Below are 19,967 nucleotides of genomic sequence, written 5' to 3'. Positions count from 1 at the left end.
AAGCAAGGTGAAACAGAACAAGATTAGTTTAGACTGGAATGCTCTTTGTGTCCCTGACTTTTTCAGATGCAAGTTACTTTCTAAGCAGTCAGCATGCCATAGGACATCTTACCCTGTATTGCGTGACACCAGCTTGTTTGTAAGGGTGGTCACTCTCAATCACTGAGTAGTGGTTTGAGGTGGTACAAGCTGACAAGCCCTGCTCAGGCTGGTTGCCAGTCGTGCTGTCTGTTGATTGGTTGGGATTGAAGGTGGGTGGGGCATATTTTTGATTGAGGGCAGAGACAGCAGGTAACAGTTCCTGAACAAGTCCAAAGACCTCAACAGCAGCCTAGATGAGGAAAAGGAGGAATGTTACGACAATGGTACGTTAGGGAGAGACAACTGAGTCAAGATAAAGGTTTTAACCTCTTACCTTAGGCACAGACGCAGCCACAGGACCAATGTAGGCCAGGATAAGTGGTAGAAGCATGGAGAACAGGCTGGAGGAACTTAACAGCTCAGGAATATCATCCACTGGAGAAAATAAAGGACATAAGTTAAACGGAAGAACGGCGATCACCTGTGATCTAAATTCAATAAAAGTAGCTCTATATCAATTACAAATGATACAGGTGCAAGTTTGTTGTGCTTACCATCGACGGCAAAAGCTCTGTGAAGCAGGTCCTTTGCAGCTCTGACCACAGCACTGACCACAGACAGAGCTCTGCTACAGTTCTTGTCCTCCTCATTGGCTTTGCTCAGCAGCTGAGACTGGAGGTCCCCATCATACTCACTCCTTCAACCACAAGAAAAATTCAAGTCAGAAAAAAAGAAGTACTTCGGAGATGGGATATTACAAAATGCTGCCTTTGTGTTTACCTGTAGTAGAGAATTTGTGGGATCTGTCCTCTGGTCTGGTTGGTCCCGTTGCTACTCAAGCTGCAGGTGCTGAAGGTGAAGGACACCCCATCAGAGCACTGCACTGTGGTCATACCTCCATCCCCATTAGCTGTCCGGCTGCCGTAGTTTCGCAATCGAACAGCATACTTTACCCCCTCCTGCAAAAGGGAGACTCATCAGTGAAACAATATACAATTTAAAAACAAGCACGCAGTTGTATAATGTTTAAAAATAGTTACAGCATGTCACATGTACGTCCTAGCATTTGTATCTCAACAGCAAATCATACGCATGCATTATTATCTTGAGATCCTGTGTACCTTGAGTGGCACAGCCTTGTCCAGGCGAATCTCAGCAATATCACTGGGAGAATCATCAGTGCTGTAAGTGCCCTTGACCAGCTCTAAGGATGTCCACCTGTGAGAATGTGCCGAGTCCCCTGGGTGCTCTGTCTGCGCCTGAAGGAAGGAGGGGACAAAAGTTGTAAAAAAAAAGTTCACAAATAGTCAAGCTACACCAAAAGCACATAAAAGATAATAAAATATAATCTGAAAATTATTTCTGATCACTTACGTCATCAGCCAGCACCTCTAGTTCATACTCATGGATGCCCCCTCCTCCGTAGACACAGACGCCCACTAGCACAACGCCTGGCTTGTCCACTGTCAAACAGATGGCGTCTGGAGAGCCATTGCCTGTGTTCCAACTACGGCCCTGGCTTGTTTTGGTAAAACGGTTCGGAGATGCTTTCACTGAGTGGAGCGAGTTCAGCCCATCAACCTAATAAGCAAGGACACAATAGGAGATGTAGCCAAACATATCAAACAATCAAACAATGCAATAGGCATAACCACATTGGGCTGAGTGAAAGCATTTGACGGGAAATACCTAAAAGTTTTATGGCAAATATTAGTAAACAATAAAGAAAGAAAGAAAAGAAGAAGAAAGGCAATATTGAGAACAAAGAATAAACATAGCAGTTAATTTCAAATATTGTTGTACAAGTAATGAATATCATGTAAATATGAAGGTAGCAATATGTCTCTAAAAGACACAAACTGAAAAAAATGTCTGAAATAAAAACATCTCTCTTCTGTTTGGCGTGTGTTAAATAATACAAACTGTTACTATTTAAGTCAGCCTGCTGTCTACAGAGAGCCAGACACAACTGCAGAGGGACCTATCCAGGTGCTCTGGGGAGGAAGAGTTGTTTCCCTGACAACAGACTGGGGAAAAAAATAGTGGTGTCGAGGGCTGCCGTCCAGTGACGGTCACTATGGCAACAAGAGCTTAGGAATCCTGTCTGCATTACACGGGTATGCTTGTAAACAGAGACAGTGACGATAATTAAATGAAGAGTGTGAGAGAGGGTGAGTGACAGATAACTGTCCCACCCACTAAATGACTCAGCATACCATAAAAAAAACAATACAGAAAATTCCCCGATTTCTGTAGCCTAAACTTGTTCCAAGCAAAAGTCATCACTTTACATGGGTAAATGTTTGCCAAATCTAAGCCCTGTGGCCCTACATTAGTGTGTGTTTGTGTGGACGCATGTTAGTATTGAGTTAAGTTACCTCGGAGCCTAGGGCAGAGGCAGTGAGCTCAGAGACAATGGAGGCTAGCAGACCACAGGTGTTGGAGACCAGGTGTGGAGAGAACAGCTCCACCTCTTTCCTCAAACTCTTCCTCACTGGCAGCACCACAATCACCAACATCTTCTCCAGTACCTCCCGGAAACTGGTCATGCCCATCAGGTTCTCCTCCGTCTAACACAGGTAAAAGATTAGAAAAAATATAATATTACTGTTCTGTTTTGTATTTGAGGTATATTTATGAGAAAAGGATTTGGTAATGATCAAACTGCACCCATATACACCATTTTGAAGTGAGGACAGCTGATGTACAGTATATGACATGCAATAACTCACATGGCTTAGTTTCTCCATATGGGCCACCAGGAGGGGGAAGCGGTGAGCGAGGGCAGAGTCATTCTCTGTGCTGACTTGTTTGACGAGTGAACGCAATAGCACTTCTCCGTCGTATGCGATGGGCAGGATGGATGTCAACTTGACTGAGGTGTTGCAAAGGGCTGACATTACGGCCGCCAGCAGACGGCTACTGGATGTGCGAAAGTTGGCCTCAGCAATGTCCTAAAAATCAGGGAGGACAAGAATGAATTAATGAATTATCTTTCACAATTTTGTTTTGTTTTTTGTTTTTAAACTTTGGTGTGTAGCTCAATATCTGAAATTTTTACTGGATGTAACAGCTTTGACAATCTTTATAACGTAAAGAAATTGGTCGATAATGTGACTGACAGGATTTAATCGTCAACCATTATGATAATTATTGCTCAAGTCAATCATCAGGAAAAATGCCAAACATTCACTTGTTACTATTATTGTAAATTGAAAATCAAGCAATGAGCTTTGAGATCTTGTGATGGTGACATTTTATACAGTAAAGTACACTACACTATTGATGAATCAGGGAAAAAAACAATAGATTAATTGCTACTGAAAAGCTAGATTCAGTCCTATTAAAAACTCTGCCTGCAGTACAACGACATGGTCTACCATCTCTGACCTGGTCTAGGCAGTTGAGCAGGTCACAGAGGCAGGCCCACTGCAGAGCTGGGGTCGGGTAGAATGAGTGGAAGCAGGCAGTGAAAGTGTTGTGGCACTCCTGCAGAACAGCTTCCAGCAGGGTTAAAGGCTGAGACAAGTAGCCTTGGGGGTCATTGTCCAGTTTGGTCAGGCAGTTGTCCATGCCTTCTGACAGGATCTTCTTCAACAGGCTGCGTGTCTTTCCCACGCACTCTGCCAGCTTGCTCGACTCCTCCACCACAGCTTTGGTGCTGGCTAGAAATCAAACAAGGGATATGAAAAGAAAACAATGTGAGATCTTATCAGAAGCTACATTCTGAAATACAAACTTTATGGTGCTCACTATTCTATACCTGTGAAATATAAACACAATCGATTCTGTATTTGAAGGTTTTTAAATATTTCTAGGCCACAGATATACAAGTGTTAAATGACACACGCAGTATTTCATTCTAAAATGATTGTAAGGTCACTGATTCTTTTTAAGTCATATAATATACACCATAAGTTTAAAAGCAGCAGCACTTTGGTTTTCTTTTTGCGGAGAACAAGCCATTATATTGCCATAGATGAAATGTTGTTAATATCTCTGTGCTCTTACCAGCGATGGGGAAGATCTCACAGATGTAGACTCTGAGTAGGCGGAGGCAGCACGTGCCAACAAAGCGAAGTCTCTCCAGGTCCAGCAGGGTGGCCGTGTACTGGAAGCCCTTCAGCCCTCGCAGCTCCTCCACACCCAAAACCAAAGTGGTCCAGCTCCAGTGAAGGATACTCAGCAGAGACTCAAAACACTCCTACAAAGAGACATAGAAAGAAAGTCACACACAGTGCTGTAAAAAAAAAAAAACCTGTCAAGGCACTTAGGTAGGTAGAAACAGAGAGAAGGTAAAACACTATTAAAGTATCACAAGAGACAATACTCACCACTGACACTGTACGAGCGAATGAGCGTTTAAGGATATGGACTGGTTCACTGGTCTGTTGTTTCCCTTTAGATGCATTGCCATCATTTGAAGGAAGCCTAATGGTAAATTACAAAAAAGCAATTAAAATAATTTACTTGACAAGCATATAGATGAAATAAGCTTACGTCACTGTTCACAAAATGTAATGAATTTTACTTGCCTGTAAAGCAGCTGAGGTATTTGACCCGCATTAACATCTGTACCGTTGTTTGACTTCTTAGAGCTTTTGAACTGAAACACCACACTAAAGGGACAAACAAAACAAATTAAAAGGGCTGTTATCAATATTCAAATTCAAACATTATATAGCATAAAATGTGACCAAATGATAAATATGGAAAATTTGTAAGACGTACTCTTTTATAAATGCACAAGTATTATGTATATCAGTGGTTCCCAACCTTTTTCCTTAACGGATCCCTATTCTATTAAACTGATGACCCAAGTGACATTTTATAGATATTTCATGCTGTATTAAAAACTGTACAGTTAAACCAAATAATGAACTCAGTAACGTAAAGTAAGTTTGTGTAAAAACAGTGATTTGGACATATTTTGAGGAGTTTTATTTTGTATTTTTTTGAAAACATATTGAATAAGCTGCTTTTTTGACGAATTCAGTGTTTTCTGTCCCTGACACTTGGCCATTGTTCTGTTAGACAATTTACTTTACATTTACTTTTCTTCATACAAGTGAACCAAATGCTAAGATATAGGCCAACTGTGTATAGGTTTTGCAGCATGCCTGAAAGTCAAGAAGGCCTCACGACTCCCCTGTGAAGCTTTGGCGACACACATAGTGGGGGGTCCCGACCCCAAGGTTGGGAACCACTGATGTATGTTGTGAAATCAGTTTTACCCATCATCAGTAGTAATGGTAGCCTGTCCATGTGAGCCACAGTCACTGCTAGGACCAGACACTCGGGCCCAAGCCACATACCACCAGCCTAGCTGCAGCAGCACCGGCTCGTCAAACATCATCGCATATTTCTCCCTATAAGTAGAAAAATACAAAAGACAGCAACATTAATAGCTATCAAAAATGGATGAGATCATGTAAATTCATAACTTGTTTAGAACTAATAGTTGTGAGAACAAAGGGAACATAAGCAATTCGTAAACGTTACCTGGCAGCACAATCATAGGCCAGTACATCAGTCTCAGCCAGCAGATCACCGTCTGTCTCATGGTCACCCCCATCAGGTCCCAGCTCAAAAAGCTGCACGACAACAGAACTGGGTTAAAATACTGTAAACACCTGTAAGGATTCCTCGTAATCCATTGAGCGTATTACCCTCTAGTGGTACTTATTATTACTTACTATTTTAGGAAGGTTATGTATTACAATGCAATCATTCAAGCTTGGCATTGATTATGGTCACAGAACTTCATTTTTTGCTGTATTTTTACTAGCTCTGCAATTTTTTGCGTGAAATATTTTTGTAAAACTTGCAGAAAATTGAGTAATATTCAAACTGACAACTCAGTGTAACTGTGTAGACAATTTGCAGCAGCACACGCTATGGATTAAGTGTCAGTCCTTGGCACAAAACAAGTGAATTTTAAAATAACAGCTGTGACAAAACAAATGCATGAAATAAACATTGAATAAATGGCTAAAGAAAAAAAAGTGTCACAGGATGGCTTACCTTGATCTTGGCAGTGTACTCCCCTCGTCCCCCGAAAAGGCCCAGCCCACCCAGCAGGATGTCTGCATCAGCACAGAAGCGGATGGCCTCCACAGAGTGGGCTGAGTAGCCCCAACCACCACCATGACCTACAACATCACACATGGGATCAATACAGCTGTGCAAGGTAAACAGAAGTTGTTTATCCACTTTAAACCCCTTTGGTCCTTTACTAAAGAGAATGTTAAACTGATCTTGACTGAATATTTATGTTTCACATATTTGACCTAAAAGGTAAAATCTTAACACTTGATATAATCACAACATCAATCCAAAACACATAAAAGCCAAATTTATCTCCATTAAGTTCATACATCATTTACCATTTATCCTGTACAAAGAACCTACTTACTCTCAAAGCGGTTCACCACACTGTAGTCCTCCTTGGAGTAGACCTTCATCACTGCCTGGGTTTCTTCCTCTGCGCTGGCTACACCCATCTTTAACTCCTGCATGGCTGCCAGAGTATCCAGGCAACCTAAGTAGACAACCCAGGATATCTCCTCTTAACATTGACTGATGACCAACATAAATACATAACCTAAAGATTCCTGCAAACACTTAATCATATGTTTGGCTATGAACTATAAGCAAATTTGTCTCTCAAATCAATTTTCCCAAGAATTGAAAAAGAACTGAAAGCACATCACTAAATCTGTGGATCCCAAGAAGGAAGATAGGAATCATTATAATCATTATAAGAAAACCATAATATCACTATAATATCAACAATAACAATAACAAAGCAAAATACAATACACAAGTTTTAAAATTAAAAATCGTTCGGAAAGGGCTCTGAATAATGAGCTACCGCTGATTAAATTAAAGGCTCCTGACATTAAAAATATGGGAGCTACATTGAATACATTATAGCCAGATAAGAGGAGTGGGATTTAGACTCTGGTAACATCTGATGTGAAGAAACACAGATGTCCACATTGTCCATCATCATTTGTGTTGTAGCATTCATCTATATATTCATGAGACACTAAGACATTCATAAAAGATTCATATGACCGAAGACACTTTGCTGAATGGCTGGTGCAGAGGATTACCAAGGATGTGTAGGGCTCCGTGAGAGCGAGTAGTGGTGGCATGTGATCCTGAGGGCAAGGCAAGCTCTGGGCTAAGGATGCTACAGCGAGCCTGTAGATCTGTAGCAGAGGGCATCCTGGCATCAGCTATCACTGCATTGTAGCACAACATCTCTCTTGAGATTGGCAAGAACCTATAAGCACAGAGGGCCACAAGAATAACACATGGAAGGGGTTAATCTTAACTGCTAAATCCTAAAATTTGGGATATGTAGTACACAAAATGGCACATAAACGTTAACCGAAATTAACCTAAATGTGTGCTTTTTATTGCTCTGTATAGTGCTTGGACTGACCTCCATATGACGTCATACACAGGGTCCAGACACAAGCCAAAACCCTGCAGGTCCTCCTGCTCAGAGTCATTGAAGGTCCTGCAGCTTCCATCCATTTTGTTGATAAGCAAGCATTTAAATGGAGGTGGCTCAGACACAGAGGAGGGCACAAGGCCAATAATGTGTTTGCTGGCAAAGATTTCTGAAGTGGCTAGGACATGGGAATTGATAAGAGCCTCATCGATCCGCAGGAACGTCTGGTCTCCACTGGCACCAATCCAGGTAGCCTTTCGTCCATATTTGGCACCAATGTTGGGCATGGGAGATGGCTTGGCATTCCAGTAGGGCATGTCTAGGATGGGCCGGCCCAGCTGCCCTTTCTGAAAAACAAGGAGACATTATAGTCACTCTCTATAGCAGTTTATGGTCAATTGTATCAAAACAGGTGTAAAGCAATGAATGTTTAAAAGGTCTAGTGTGTTGCATTTAGGAGGATCTATTAGCAGAAATGGAATATAATATTCTTAGGTATGTTTTCATTAGTGTTTAATCACCTGAATATAAGAATCGTTGCTTTTTTGTTACCTTAGAATGAGCCTTTTTTATCTTCACAGCCCAATCTCATTCCCAAGTTTTTAAATACGAGTGAGCGGTGTTCAGTTAGTTGCAATCTGCAACTTCACCACTAGATGCCACTAAATCCAACACACTGGTCCTTTAACGTACTGCCATCATTACTGTGTGTAAAAAATTATGTTTCAGACTAGACAGTGTGTCAGGGACAATGTTTTTCTTACCGAGAAGCTGCCAAACGTAAAGACCTGCCCATCCACGAGGAGAACCGCTGTGTGGTTACTGCCGGCTGTCACCTGTACACTGGGACCTGGAAGGGCCTGCACCAGAGTTGGAGAGCCCCTAGCAGGCAGAAACATCTAGTTTAGGTTGTGTGTCCATGTGAGTGCAGTTTGTTCATTTATATTTGTAATACAAAAGTACTTTAAAATGACAACACGAGACTCTGGACTTACACTTCTCAATTGAGCTGAATTAACACATGTTGGCTGCTAATAACCACAACAAGTGGCTAGCTTTCCTAAACACATGTCTAACAACAACAAACCTTGTGTTACCCCATCCTGGTCTGTAAAATTACAAGTAATGTAGAATTTTATTTATCTGTTTTTTCTGTTACCATTACTGTATATACTGTATGAACATTCATCACACTAAATTCAAAACATGTAAGTCAACAGAAGCAGTACCTTGAGTTGACATCTCCATGTCCGAGCTGCCCATGTTGGCCATAACCAAAGGTGTAGACATCTCCATTCTCCATCAGCACCACTGTAAAGCAACATGATTGTGAATGTTATTTTCTCACTGTTGTTACTTCAAGGTCAGCCACTCTATTTAGAGAGTTCTAAAAAAGTTCTTTAAAAAAATGCTGTTGCCGGCCCAGAAGGAGTCATGAGGGTAATTAACCTACCTGAGTGATGAAAACCGCAGCTGACCTGCACAGCTCGCAGCTCACAGTCAAATCTCACTGCCCCTGGAGGGTAGGTGGTGATTTTGCTGGCATCTTTCTCTCCACGCTCACTGCTACCATCTACAAGGCAAACAACTCAAGTCAGCACATCTGAGTAGAGAACTTTGAGAGTGAGTGAGGTTTAGTGGCAACTTCAGACCGCAGAGGTGGATGGCTCTGCACAGTCCTGGAAAACGGAGCTGGAGGGAAAATAGGACTCAAAAGAAAACAAGGAGAAAAGGGAAAAGCATGCAGAAATAGAAACGAGGGAACACCTCTATAACAGAAAAGGCTTTTGGCAACCAGTCCCTTTGCAGATGGACAGATTGTTTGTTAAGCAAATAATTAGATTTTCTTTTTAACATCTGTCTGTGTTTAATGAGGAAAAGGAAATCTGGTTTACCCTGAGCCCTGTATGAGAGGTCACAGTTGTGGTGTGTGAGTGGAAAAAGTTGGACAGAGAACCATGCATTACAGTAAATATAATGACTGTCAATACCTTTTTGGACCAGGAACCAGCTCATTTTGGTTTACCTCTGTAACTGAGGCCAGCCAGATGAGATAACAGCTTTCAATAGTTGAACTTCACATGGCCCAAACAAGAGAGGGTTGAAAGTTGAGCTCATGGACCCTCAGTGTCAGTGAAAAAACAGAAGTGTTCTTAATGACATCTAAAGCACACTAAAGGGTTTACTGGGAGGTCACAGAGGGAAACACCAGTGTTGTCAGTGGGGGGATTTGGAGCAGTCATTCCTCTTCGTACCCCAATAATCTAGCTTACAACTGTTTATCAACCACAATGAACGGTTCTGCAAAAGTACAATTATTCAACCACAACAGCCTCAATTTCTTAACTGAAATATCGCAGGAAATCACTGTGGCGTCATTGTTTCCACGTATAACAGTGGATCAATAAAACATGCCACTTATTCTTAACTATTAGGAAGGTTTTCAAATTGTTAAATGGATGTCTAGCACCAAAAAGGGAAGAATGCTAGGCCCCCAACATTAGACCAAGCCATTGTCATCCTCCAGCAGTTACAGACCTGCTGTTCCACTCCAACCTGCACCACCTATCGGCAAGAAGCAACAGCAGCTTAGAGAGGCAGATGTAGAGCTGCAGATGTGCACAATATAGCCAGAAATACCAGCTCTTTTTTATATTTGTTCAGTCAATTAGTTGACATTTTATAGTAACTATATTTTGTTCCAAATAAGAGTTCAGAAGGCTATAAGTGTCTACATGTGTTCTCCTTGTGGTTACTTTAGAGAGGAAGGAAAGATGGTTTGTAAAACCGCATTTTGTTTTCTTTGGAAAAACAAAATGTGGGGCTGAGATTCAGTGGACAAAACAAAACAAGTAAACCACAAAACCACAAATATGTTGACTGTGTTCTGTTGTTGATCTTAATCATAAATGTGGGTTTTACTAAAATAATTTACTCATCAGTTGTTTATTGGTTGAATAGTTACCTTTAAAGAATTCCAAACAATAAACACATACACTCACTTGTCTTATGGTCAAGTGGCCTGAAAAGCTAAATGTTAGGCCAAGTTCATAGATATTTAGATGTTTGTGAGTGAGCCATTTCCACGAGATGCGTCACATCTCAAACATTTTAAAACTAACAATCCTGTTTCCCTACTTCGGCGTCATATTTGTCAGCTTGTCATTCAGCTTGCTCTACCCAGTGCTCGCCATTTGGTCTGCTTGTAATGCTGCAGTTGTACCCAGAATCTGACAAATCAGCTGCTATGGGACTGATGGTAAATCCAGTTAGACAGGGACATTGATTTCTATTTAGGTCTAAACAACAGCAGTGGGCAGAGCATGCATAATACTCAAAGGATTAGAACTGTTTAACCAGAAAATGAATTAGCATACCAGACCAAATCAGTATTTCCTGTATTAACATAACTAATGCAACATAAAATTAATCAGATTCAGAAGGAAACCAGCCTGTTGAGATTGGTCTTTAACCCGGTATAAAGGCTTCACAGTCATTTCCCCACTGTGAGTCACAGTGAGTCCTTCTTGCCAACAGGCTACATTGGTTGTTACCATGAGACCTGGTGACGACATAAGACTCCTGCCGTCAGAGAGTGAGAGAGGAGGTGGGCGGGACAGCCAGATTGGCAGATGAGTCAAAGGGGTGTCTCTGCACCCGTTGAGTTAGTGAAGACCGTAGTACCTTTGTGCTTGTCCCGTTTATGCCTTAGTGCCTGAAGGGGTCTTATTCTGGCTAGGGCCTGCTCACGCTGGTTCATAAAAATGGGACCAGGAAAAACAAGGGGGCCTGGGGGAGAAAGAAACTTTCACATGCATGCACAATGCTCACAAATGGGAAAGAACACATGATAATACTACACCACAACAATGCACACACACTGAAAAATAATTAAGAAACAAGCAAGGGGGAAGTCACCAAGGCCAACACCCAAGCTCACTCAGCACCTGAAAATTATTCAAAACTAAAAAGGGGTGGACATACTGTTTGTAGCTTCGCCCTATTCATTAACCTCCACTCCCACCTTCTCACTCTCCCTGAGCCTGTGTTTGATTCTCTATCATACAAATCTTAACTTCATAAAGCCAAAAAAAAACAAACACACACAGCGCTTCCATAAACATAGTCCCAGTCTGTTTAGCCCTGATCCATACCTCTGCCCTCCTCCAGCCTGTGCCGGCGGTTGATCCTCTGTCGTTTCTCCTCCTGACGGATCTGAATGTGCTCCTCAATGTTGACTCCTGGAGGGGGAGGGACAGGCACAGCTGAAAACAAAAAAGGCCCCAGGTACAGGCAGCCCAGACAGGATGCAGGATGCAGGAAGAGGATGAGGAGGGAAGATGGAGCAGAGCAGAACAAAACAAGACACACATCAATGAATGATGGAGAGACGTAATGGCAAAGCAATGACTCTGCATCACACAAGAATAAAACAAAAAAATGAGCAACAACAGGTGTGCGAAATACTACATCCAAGCAAAAGCAACAGACAGTATGACAAGTGTAGCATAAGCAGCGCGCTGGCAAAGATCAGAAGTACATATAGCTTGCACACATCCTGGCTCAAGACAGTGATAACAGGTATATGATTCATCAGACTGTGGTTTTAAGTGAAATATAAACATTGTGAGTGGTAATGCAGGTGAGATGTAAATATTGTACAAATGACAGTGGGAAATAGGGGAAACATAAAGTCATATAAGATATGAGTTGGCATACCTAGCAGCAGGTCCAGAGGAATCATCTCCTTCACAGCATCAAAGATGCCTCTCTGTCTGGCCTCTTGACCATCCAGCTCCCTGGCACAAGCTTTGCAACAGCCACACGCTGAGCAGCCAGACTCCCCAGAACCACAGCCACAGATACTGGTTGGTGGACAAATACACAGACACAATATTTAGGTTGTATTCACATAGTTAAAAAGATCATCTCCCTGGTCATATTCTAACGACCACCTTCACCCCTTCCAGTTTTGTGTCTTCTTACCCTCCTGGTACTCTGTCTGGTCGCCCACTGCTGACACAGCTGGCACCATAGCCAGTGCAGTCTCCACACACCGTACAGACCATGCACTGGTCCAACTTCCACTTGTGCATGCCTGGTTGGCACATCATGCTCTTCTCTTCCTTCTCTTCAAGCTCATCCTCCAGGTCTTCATCCATGGCTGTGGCCATGCTCTCTACACCAAACGCTTGAAAAACACACAGGAGAGTTATTAGACTGAGTGTAGTACAAAGGCAATGTCAGTATATGTCAGACACAATATACAGTATGTTATACAGTATGTTGTTTGTCTGTATTTGTCCATCTGCTCACCTTTCCCTGCCTGGCTCATGGCTCCAGTGTCTCTGCCACACTGGCCCTTGTTATTCACCCCAAATGTCCACACTTCACCACTCTTGGTCAGAACACATGTATGGGCCTTACCCATGGCAACCTGAGTTACAAAGTGACCTTTCAGGTCTGTCACCTGGCCTGTGGAAGCAAAAAGTAGTGATTATGATAAAAGTGAATAAGATGGCTTTTAACAGAGAAATATTTATAGATAAATAAATGTTTTATTCTTAAAAAAAAATCTTTAACCTGTCTTTATCAAAGCAATGTAGTCGCAGACAAGAATCTACTAAAATATATCAGACAAGATCCCTGAAGTTGAGAATCTGAAATAGCCCTGTCCCAGTTAACTCACAGGTGCTGTCACTGTAAATAGCATCTTTGCCAAACATGTAGAGCTCTCCATCCTTGGTGACAATGCTGCTGCTGCCATTGTTACACGCTGTATACACTGCTGTCTTGGTCTCTAATTTGATCATCTTCTTGGGCTTGTACGGCTTGGGCTGTCTGCGACTTTTGGCTGCAAAGGAAAACAACAGACTTTACCTTTAGAACTTCAACTGAAATGGTCTTTGATTCTGTGTTTAACTAAGGTTGAATAAATTGTCTTACTGGACTCTCCATCCTCTCCCTTGCTGGCAGAGCCTGTAAAGAACACACTTCCATCTTCTGCTACGAGCAGTGCATGAGAACCATCATGCCCGACTGAGAATTGAGCAATCTTGGGAGACTTTGTAACGGGCAGTTCCACCCATTTTCCTGCTGATGGGCCACCCTGCTTTATACCCAGGCTCTGGTATTTTCCTGTGTAGTAAATCTGTGAGGGGGAAGATGAGGTAAGAAGATTAAACAAATAGCAAAAATTAGAAAAAGATCAAGAATAAGAAACAATTCTGAGGAGTCAAGGATCTATAGTATATCCAATTTAGGGCAAAAGCTTAGCTAGGGTTAATTTTCCTTAGCCTTAGTCCATGTGTATATTATTTTAACAATTCAAACAGAAGGGGTAACTTGTGATGATACATCAAAGGCTGCTGCGGGAGGTGAGATCATTCTTACTATGAATCATCTGACATTCGCTTTCCAAATTACACAATCCAGTAGCTTGTAAACCCTAGACTCTTTTGCTAATATCACATGTCAGGCATAATGTCCAGCCCAAGTGATGAGTGAACTTTGAGCCAAGATACAGGTCAGCTGCTCCTATTTTTACCCATCCAGCCAGTCTGGGTCAGGGTAATCTGCAGATAAAGTGTGCTGTGAGATTAGGCCTCTACACAGACACAGAAAAGTGCAACAGGCAACTGCCCTGGACTGCTATCTACAAAAGAAGCACACAGCACCACACCTACAGTGCAGACACACACAACCACACCCTCCACACACCCAAACCAACTACATAGTTAGCATTCTCATCTTACACACACCATGTCACAAAAAGTGTAAAAAAATCTACTTCAACAAAGCACAGCTTCCTCATAGTGATTGGGCCGGCTTTCTTCGATTACATAGACCCTGCAGTCTAACTCTGAGTCAAGTAGTCTGCCGAGCCAATTCCTCCAACAGCCACTGTACACAGACGCAAACATAATATCTATGGTGTTTACTCTACCTTCGTTTAAATTTATAGTATAATACTGTTTGTTTTTCTATTCTTACATACTGTAAGTTCATAAACAACGAAGCTTCACTTTCAGTGGGCCCTAGTGGATTTTCCTGAAAGTGGACATTACACTATAGGCCAGAGCTACTGCTTAGCCGGGTGAAATACTCTAATCACTTCCAGTTAGTTAACCATGGACATCACTTTATAGGCTCAGGGTGTATATAACTTCTAACAGTAGTTTGGTACAGAGCACAATAAACATAGACCATGAGACATCCAAAACTACAACTCCTGTATGTTCTGTAACACAATTTAGCTTAGAGGGCCACCAAATACTCCAAAACAAGAATACGTGTCTTATTGTTATGCTTTAGTACAGCCTGATCCTTGGAAAATCTGAATATAGCTAACTACATACAGATGTTATGAACTCAAGGAATGTTAATTTTGTACAATGGGCTTTATGTGGCCAGTGTGACATAGAGGGAAGAAAACACATGCCGAAACACAATTAATTTAGAGCTTCCCCCCCAGGTTCACCCTCTGAAGGGCCTGGCATGTCATTAGCAAGACAAAAGCTGTTACAGCTCTGCAGCTGAGTCCGTTCCAACTTTCATTTTTCTTAAACATTTTCAGCACACCACCAGAGGAGATGTTCACTCTCACCTTTCCCGAGGCAGTTTTCATCAGAGCAAACTCCCTGCCTGCTCCAAGCAATGCTGCCTCTTCATCAAAGCCTGTGCCTGAGAGAACAACATACCATTAGGATCCAGATACACAATGAGACAAGAATGGGAAGCAGGTTTTTTTTTTTATATTCCTTTGTGTTTTCAACAATTTATGATACCGTTGCAATCTTTTCAACACATACAATATGAAATGCCTTTAGCAGGTGTATGTATGCAGATGAAATCACTACTCACAGCCTCATACAGATATTAAGTGCATTTTTTGATCACTTACTGATGATGTGCAGATCCTTCTCGAGGTCAAAGAGAGAGATGCCGCAGGCGTGGAGACATTTCCTTGCCAGCTTCAGCTGCAGTTCCTGCTGCAGGGCCGGGTCTGAGCTCATAGTATAGATCCGTACCACAAAACCATCCTGCAGGAGTCAGGGCCAACAGGAGAAAACACTGTTTAGCTTCACAACACCAACATTGCTACAGAGTGGCATTTGGATATTAGGACACAACAAGCCCTTGGTTTTTGAAAACATATACCCACTTCACCTGACTGAATGTGATATTCAAAATAAATCAAGCTCATAAAAGGAACAGTTCAAAATGTATACAGACATAAGACACGCAAATAAGCATATTTCCCAAAATCTACTGACTGTTAAATGCAGTTTGTGTCAATCTACTGTAGGTATGGCTTCGGCATTACGAAATCTGTACAAAAAGTTTTAATATTAGTGGCTATAGCAACTTAAAACCCCATCCATGTCAGTGTTAGAATATCCATTTGTCTAAAGCGTGTGACATCTATCCACAACTCACACTCTGACTTATTGCAGAGAACATAACGGATGCTAGAGGCGTGGGTTAGCCAGACTGCAGGGGATGTGGCTAAGAGAGACAATTTACAGGGGAGAGTAAAGAGAGGAACACAACAAGGAAATAATTGGGAGACAACAGGGATATAAAAAGGGATGAAGGGTAGGGTGGGAATGGTCTGGTTTCTACTGTGTGGTAATGATGACAGATTTATTTATTGTGCTTTGATTTCTCCCGAGCAAAGCACATGTGCCGCTCAAATCATTAAATAAGCGCCTATACCCTTTGGCCTGTACTACCCCCTAACCCCTGACTTTTCCTCCCTACATTTTACCTTATACCTCTGAGTATCCCCTTGACCTCCTATAGTTTACCCATATCATCCTTTTCTTCCTGTCATCTGAAACCTCCTTACTGTGTGTCTCATGTGGTTTTCCTCAGCCGTTAAGTGGTCTATGCGGTGGTTGCATTTTCTGGCTACTCACTAAAAATGCATGCAGCTTCCGAGGCCTCCCCCCATACAGTATACCACCCCCTTGATTAGCCTAGAAACTGCAACCCGGGAGGAAGGCTAGCTGCAATGGCAGATATATGGATTTCAGATCTTCCCCTCCCCCGCTCACGTTACAGAGTGCTTATGCAGATAACTGCTTGAGAGATTAAGCTCTCTGGAGAACCACATCTGGTGCCACTGTCCTCACTGCCACTCCCACATATACACAACACACCCGCACATATAAACACAGACATAGCTACCCCCCCGTTGCACAGCTGGTGATCAGCTGAGAGTCCTTCAAAGTGGGGCTAGGGCGTCTACAACGTCTACAACAAGGGAAATGACAGATGCTTCACAGGGCAGTTTGAGGGGGAATGACTATTCTCATTTTAATTAACAGAAGAAAAGATTTGGTTTTAATGAGGGAAATAATGCAATGTGGAAGACAGCTTACTCAGTTGCACAAGATAAAAAAAGATGATAAATGAGGAGCAGGGAACGGTTTGATTGCACTAGTGTGTGTATAAAGAAACTGATGACCATGCACAAACACAGTCTGCATTTCCTTTTAGTAGGGACAACAGCTCACAAAAGCTGACAAACAACAACCTCTCTGAGATTGAAACATACTCTATCAACCCATAACTTAACTGCTGCAATATAAATAAGGAAGATCAAGTCAATGACTATTCAAGACTTTTTAAACCTGACTGCCTGCAGGGGATTTAACGGCAAACCAATCTTATAAGCCTATAAATGCACATAAAGCCAGCCACCATTTTTTTTTGCTGGGTTCAATTACACATGTAGGGGAACTCCTGAGGAACACAGAGGATTTCCCCTCCGATACCGATTCTTTACGTTTTAAATAATTTAAAAACGTCTTCTTTTGAGGAGCCTAGGAAAGATGAACATTACTTACGTCTTTGCAGGCTGCGATCTGGTTGATGTACTCTCCATCTGTGAAGATTATGTTCTGTCCATCTGAATGTTGACCTGAAAAGAAAAGTAAGAGTGAATAAATATTTTTCATTGGTATTTTGATGACTTAACTTCCATCGGGTGTTTTTCTTCAAAACAAGCCAAATAAAAGTGTTTTCTTTGCACCTGGCATGGCAACCGTTCCCTCATGCTCCAGAGTCTCAGGGTTGATCTTGATGGCCGACATAGTGTGGTTACTTGTGTCCCGATACAACAAGTACCCCTGAAGACATAATAGAAACAAATAAATGATAATGACACTGTATTTAAACAAGTTATTGTTTTAAAAACAGTGTTTACAGCTGTTGAGACTCAGAGACAAACACTAAACTAAGCACTGATGACAGATAAACAACTCATTGCCTCTTCAAAGCCACCTCACTGAAATGTATGTGAGGAGCATCTTGATGACAACCTACCTGAGCAAACCCCAGCCATGATCTCTTCTCTTTTCGATTCCTGATACGAGACGTGGAGTTGTACACATGGCCCTGTGAGGCATTGATAACACATAAGCAGACAACCACAAACACTGACAAACCTTAGTTTAATGTTGGCAGAGGAAAAATCAGCAGACGACAACAAACACTGCCATGTAGTGTTGGTCATCCACTTCTTTAAAGTAGGAGAATAGAAAGGAATGCCAAATTATTTATATAGCACATTTCCTACCGAAGGCAAGTGCTTTACAAAGTTCATGCATGGTTCTCTGCTGTTAGAAAACAAAACTGCTGCTGTAAGCTGCCAATCTGCAAGTGGGAAATACTGTATGTAGGGTCACTCCATGTTTAAAATTGATTTCATCACATGATCATGCGTAGAAAGTCAATTCAGTCTTTTTGCTATCACATGCATAGCTTTCCTGCATACATCAGACACAGACATACAACTCAATTGCCAGTTTATCAGGTACGCCTAGCAGATTCTCGATACCAAATCAATACCACGGTGAAAAACAAAAACAAAACAATAAATCCCATATACTCTCTCTCTCTCTCTCTCTCTCTCTCTCTCTCTCTCTCTCTCTCTCTCTCCTCCCTCCCTCTCTCCCTCCCTCCCTCTCCCTCCCTCCCTCCCTCCCTCCCTCCCTCTCTGACACGCACACACAATGGTACCGGTGCCCCATCTCTCTCCGTTTCTCGCCCTGCACGCGTCTCTCTTGACTTTCTTCAGCAGTAACTTTTATAAAGTTGCCCAAAAGACACAACTCGTGTTTGAGATTTTTTTCACCCACGATTCCGTTTTAACAAGAGCAGGCGAAGCGGGTGTGGACGTGGCTCGTTGCTAAAGACATAGCCTATGGAAACGATAGAAAACAACCTAGTAATGAATTTCATCAGTGCCAGGTGATGTGTTCACTGCTGTTAACTATTGCTTTACCTGGTCCACACTGGTAAAAATAAAATAAAGACGTATCTGCACCAGAGAGTGTCTGTGACTGTGTTTTTCTGCAGAGCAGTGTGCGACAGTCATTAGACTGTACAGGAGGTGCCCCATCAGGTTGGAAAGAATTGATTACCCGGTACCTATGGTAGTTACGGTACTGTAGAAAAATGTCACATTTTCAAAACATTGGCATCGACTTGGTACTTAAGTATCGGTTTTTGTGACATTGGTATGCAGGACTGTTGTATTAGACTGCATCAGTTTTAACTTAGTGTACCTAATGAACTGGCAACTGCTATCCTGTGAAAACCATTTATCTCTAAATCATCAACCTTTCCTGAGCCAAGAACAACAATCCATCCTTAAAGTTTTATGACAGTAGATTTTAAAATAATCCAGTTTAACAGTTCGTTTATTTTGAGAATTTTCCCAACCCATAAAGGAGCACTTTATCCTTCAGTTTACCTGAAAAAGTCACCAGATTTGGAGATATGTGCTTATCACTCGACAGTGACAACATGCAGCTTTGAGTGCTATGTACATACCCTGACAGTGCCGCTGTATCCAGAGCCCACTTTGTAGAGTCCGTCCTTGCAGAGCAAGTACAGGAAGGAACCATCAGTCTGTAGAAGACAGCGCTCATCCTCATCAATGGCTACCTCTTTCAGGACCCACTTGTTCATCAGGGCTGCGCGTTTGATGCCATTCCCAAACCAATCCTGGATTTGAATCTTTCCCACCAGGACAGCCTGTACACTCCTCTGTAGTGCGTTCAGTATGGTGGGCACCTGGTGAAATTTAAGAAGACAAGGAGGGTGCTGAAAGAAGAACTGCAAATGTCTAATGTGACATAATGGAAGTAGACGATGCACCAGGTGGGAACAGGCCAGTGAGTTTCTTTGTTGCTGATCGAGTCAAGTTCTCATGTTAGTGACTGAGACTGTAGTTATTTTACCCTGTTCTCAGTTTGTCTGAATGCATTTTCACATACACATTTCTCATATTGTTTCAATGGCAGATATAAACACACATCGCTCACAGAAACACACATATACACAAGCGTATACAGCACATAAGCCCACACTTCCCATCAGCCAGCCTGCCATTGTAATGATTCACAGT

At 42.1% G+C, this 19,967-nt stretch overlaps 1 protein-coding gene across 19 annotated transcripts in view; it reads right to left on the bottom strand.

Annotated features, from left to right (window-relative positions):
* The window catches only part of mycbp2 (MYC binding protein 2), a 62,425-nt gene that overhangs the window by 29,972 nt on the left and 12,486 nt on the right, over window positions 1–19,967 (bottom strand). For 15 of the 19 annotated variants that reach the window (XM_051404596.1, XM_051404599.1, XM_051404604.1 and 12 more), the window contains exons 6-39: window positions 19,391–19,633; window positions 17,879–17,950; window positions 17,586–17,682; window positions 17,401–17,474; window positions 15,450–15,588; window positions 15,153–15,229; window positions 13,493–13,697; window positions 13,236–13,400; window positions 12,863–13,021; window positions 12,533–12,737; window positions 12,266–12,411; window positions 11,701–11,811; window positions 11,231–11,335; window positions 9,000–9,119; window positions 8,776–8,857; window positions 8,311–8,428; window positions 7,535–7,893; window positions 7,200–7,372; window positions 6,497–6,622; window positions 6,106–6,233; window positions 5,584–5,675; window positions 5,316–5,450; window positions 4,617–4,700; window positions 4,416–4,512; window positions 4,093–4,285; window positions 3,472–3,746; window positions 2,814–3,035; window positions 2,460–2,651; window positions 1,456–1,662; window positions 1,203–1,340; window positions 862–1,040; window positions 636–778; window positions 416–516; window positions 113–331 (exon numbers count right to left, since the gene is read on the bottom strand). In XM_051404596.1, coding sequence (XP_051260556.1) covers window positions 113–331; window positions 416–516; window positions 636–778; window positions 862–1,040; window positions 1,203–1,340; window positions 1,456–1,662; window positions 2,460–2,651; window positions 2,814–3,035; window positions 3,472–3,746; window positions 4,093–4,285; window positions 4,416–4,512; window positions 4,617–4,700; window positions 5,316–5,450; window positions 5,584–5,675; window positions 6,106–6,233; window positions 6,497–6,622; window positions 7,200–7,372; window positions 7,535–7,893; window positions 8,311–8,428; window positions 8,776–8,857; window positions 9,000–9,119; window positions 11,231–11,335; window positions 11,701–11,811; window positions 12,266–12,411; window positions 12,533–12,737; window positions 12,863–13,021; window positions 13,236–13,400; window positions 13,493–13,697; window positions 15,153–15,229; window positions 15,450–15,588; window positions 17,401–17,474; window positions 17,586–17,682; window positions 17,879–17,950; window positions 19,391–19,633 — 5,181 coding nt within the window. The remainder of the gene's footprint in view (window positions 1–112; window positions 332–415; window positions 517–635; window positions 779–861; window positions 1,041–1,202; window positions 1,341–1,455; window positions 1,663–2,459; window positions 2,652–2,813; window positions 3,036–3,471; window positions 3,747–4,092; window positions 4,286–4,415; window positions 4,513–4,616; window positions 4,701–5,315; window positions 5,451–5,583; window positions 5,676–6,105; window positions 6,234–6,496; window positions 6,623–7,199; window positions 7,373–7,534; window positions 7,894–8,310; window positions 8,429–8,775; window positions 8,858–8,999; window positions 9,120–11,230; window positions 11,336–11,700; window positions 11,812–12,265; window positions 12,412–12,532; window positions 12,738–12,862; window positions 13,022–13,235; window positions 13,401–13,492; window positions 13,698–15,152; window positions 15,230–15,449; window positions 15,589–17,400; window positions 17,475–17,585; window positions 17,683–17,878; window positions 17,951–19,390; window positions 19,634–19,967) is intronic. The other 4 variants (XM_051404597.1, XM_051404615.1, XM_051404600.1 and 1 more) reach the window with 3 other exon arrangements.

Source organism: Dicentrarchus labrax, unplaced genomic scaffold, assembly GCF_905237075.1.
Source record: "Dicentrarchus labrax unplaced genomic scaffold, dlabrax2021, whole genome shotgun sequence".
Lineage (NCBI taxonomy): Eukaryota > Metazoa > Chordata > Actinopteri > Moronidae > Dicentrarchus > Dicentrarchus labrax.
The sequence above is the reverse complement of the archived record's forward strand: the minus strand, read 5'-3'. Positions and strand labels throughout refer to the sequence as shown.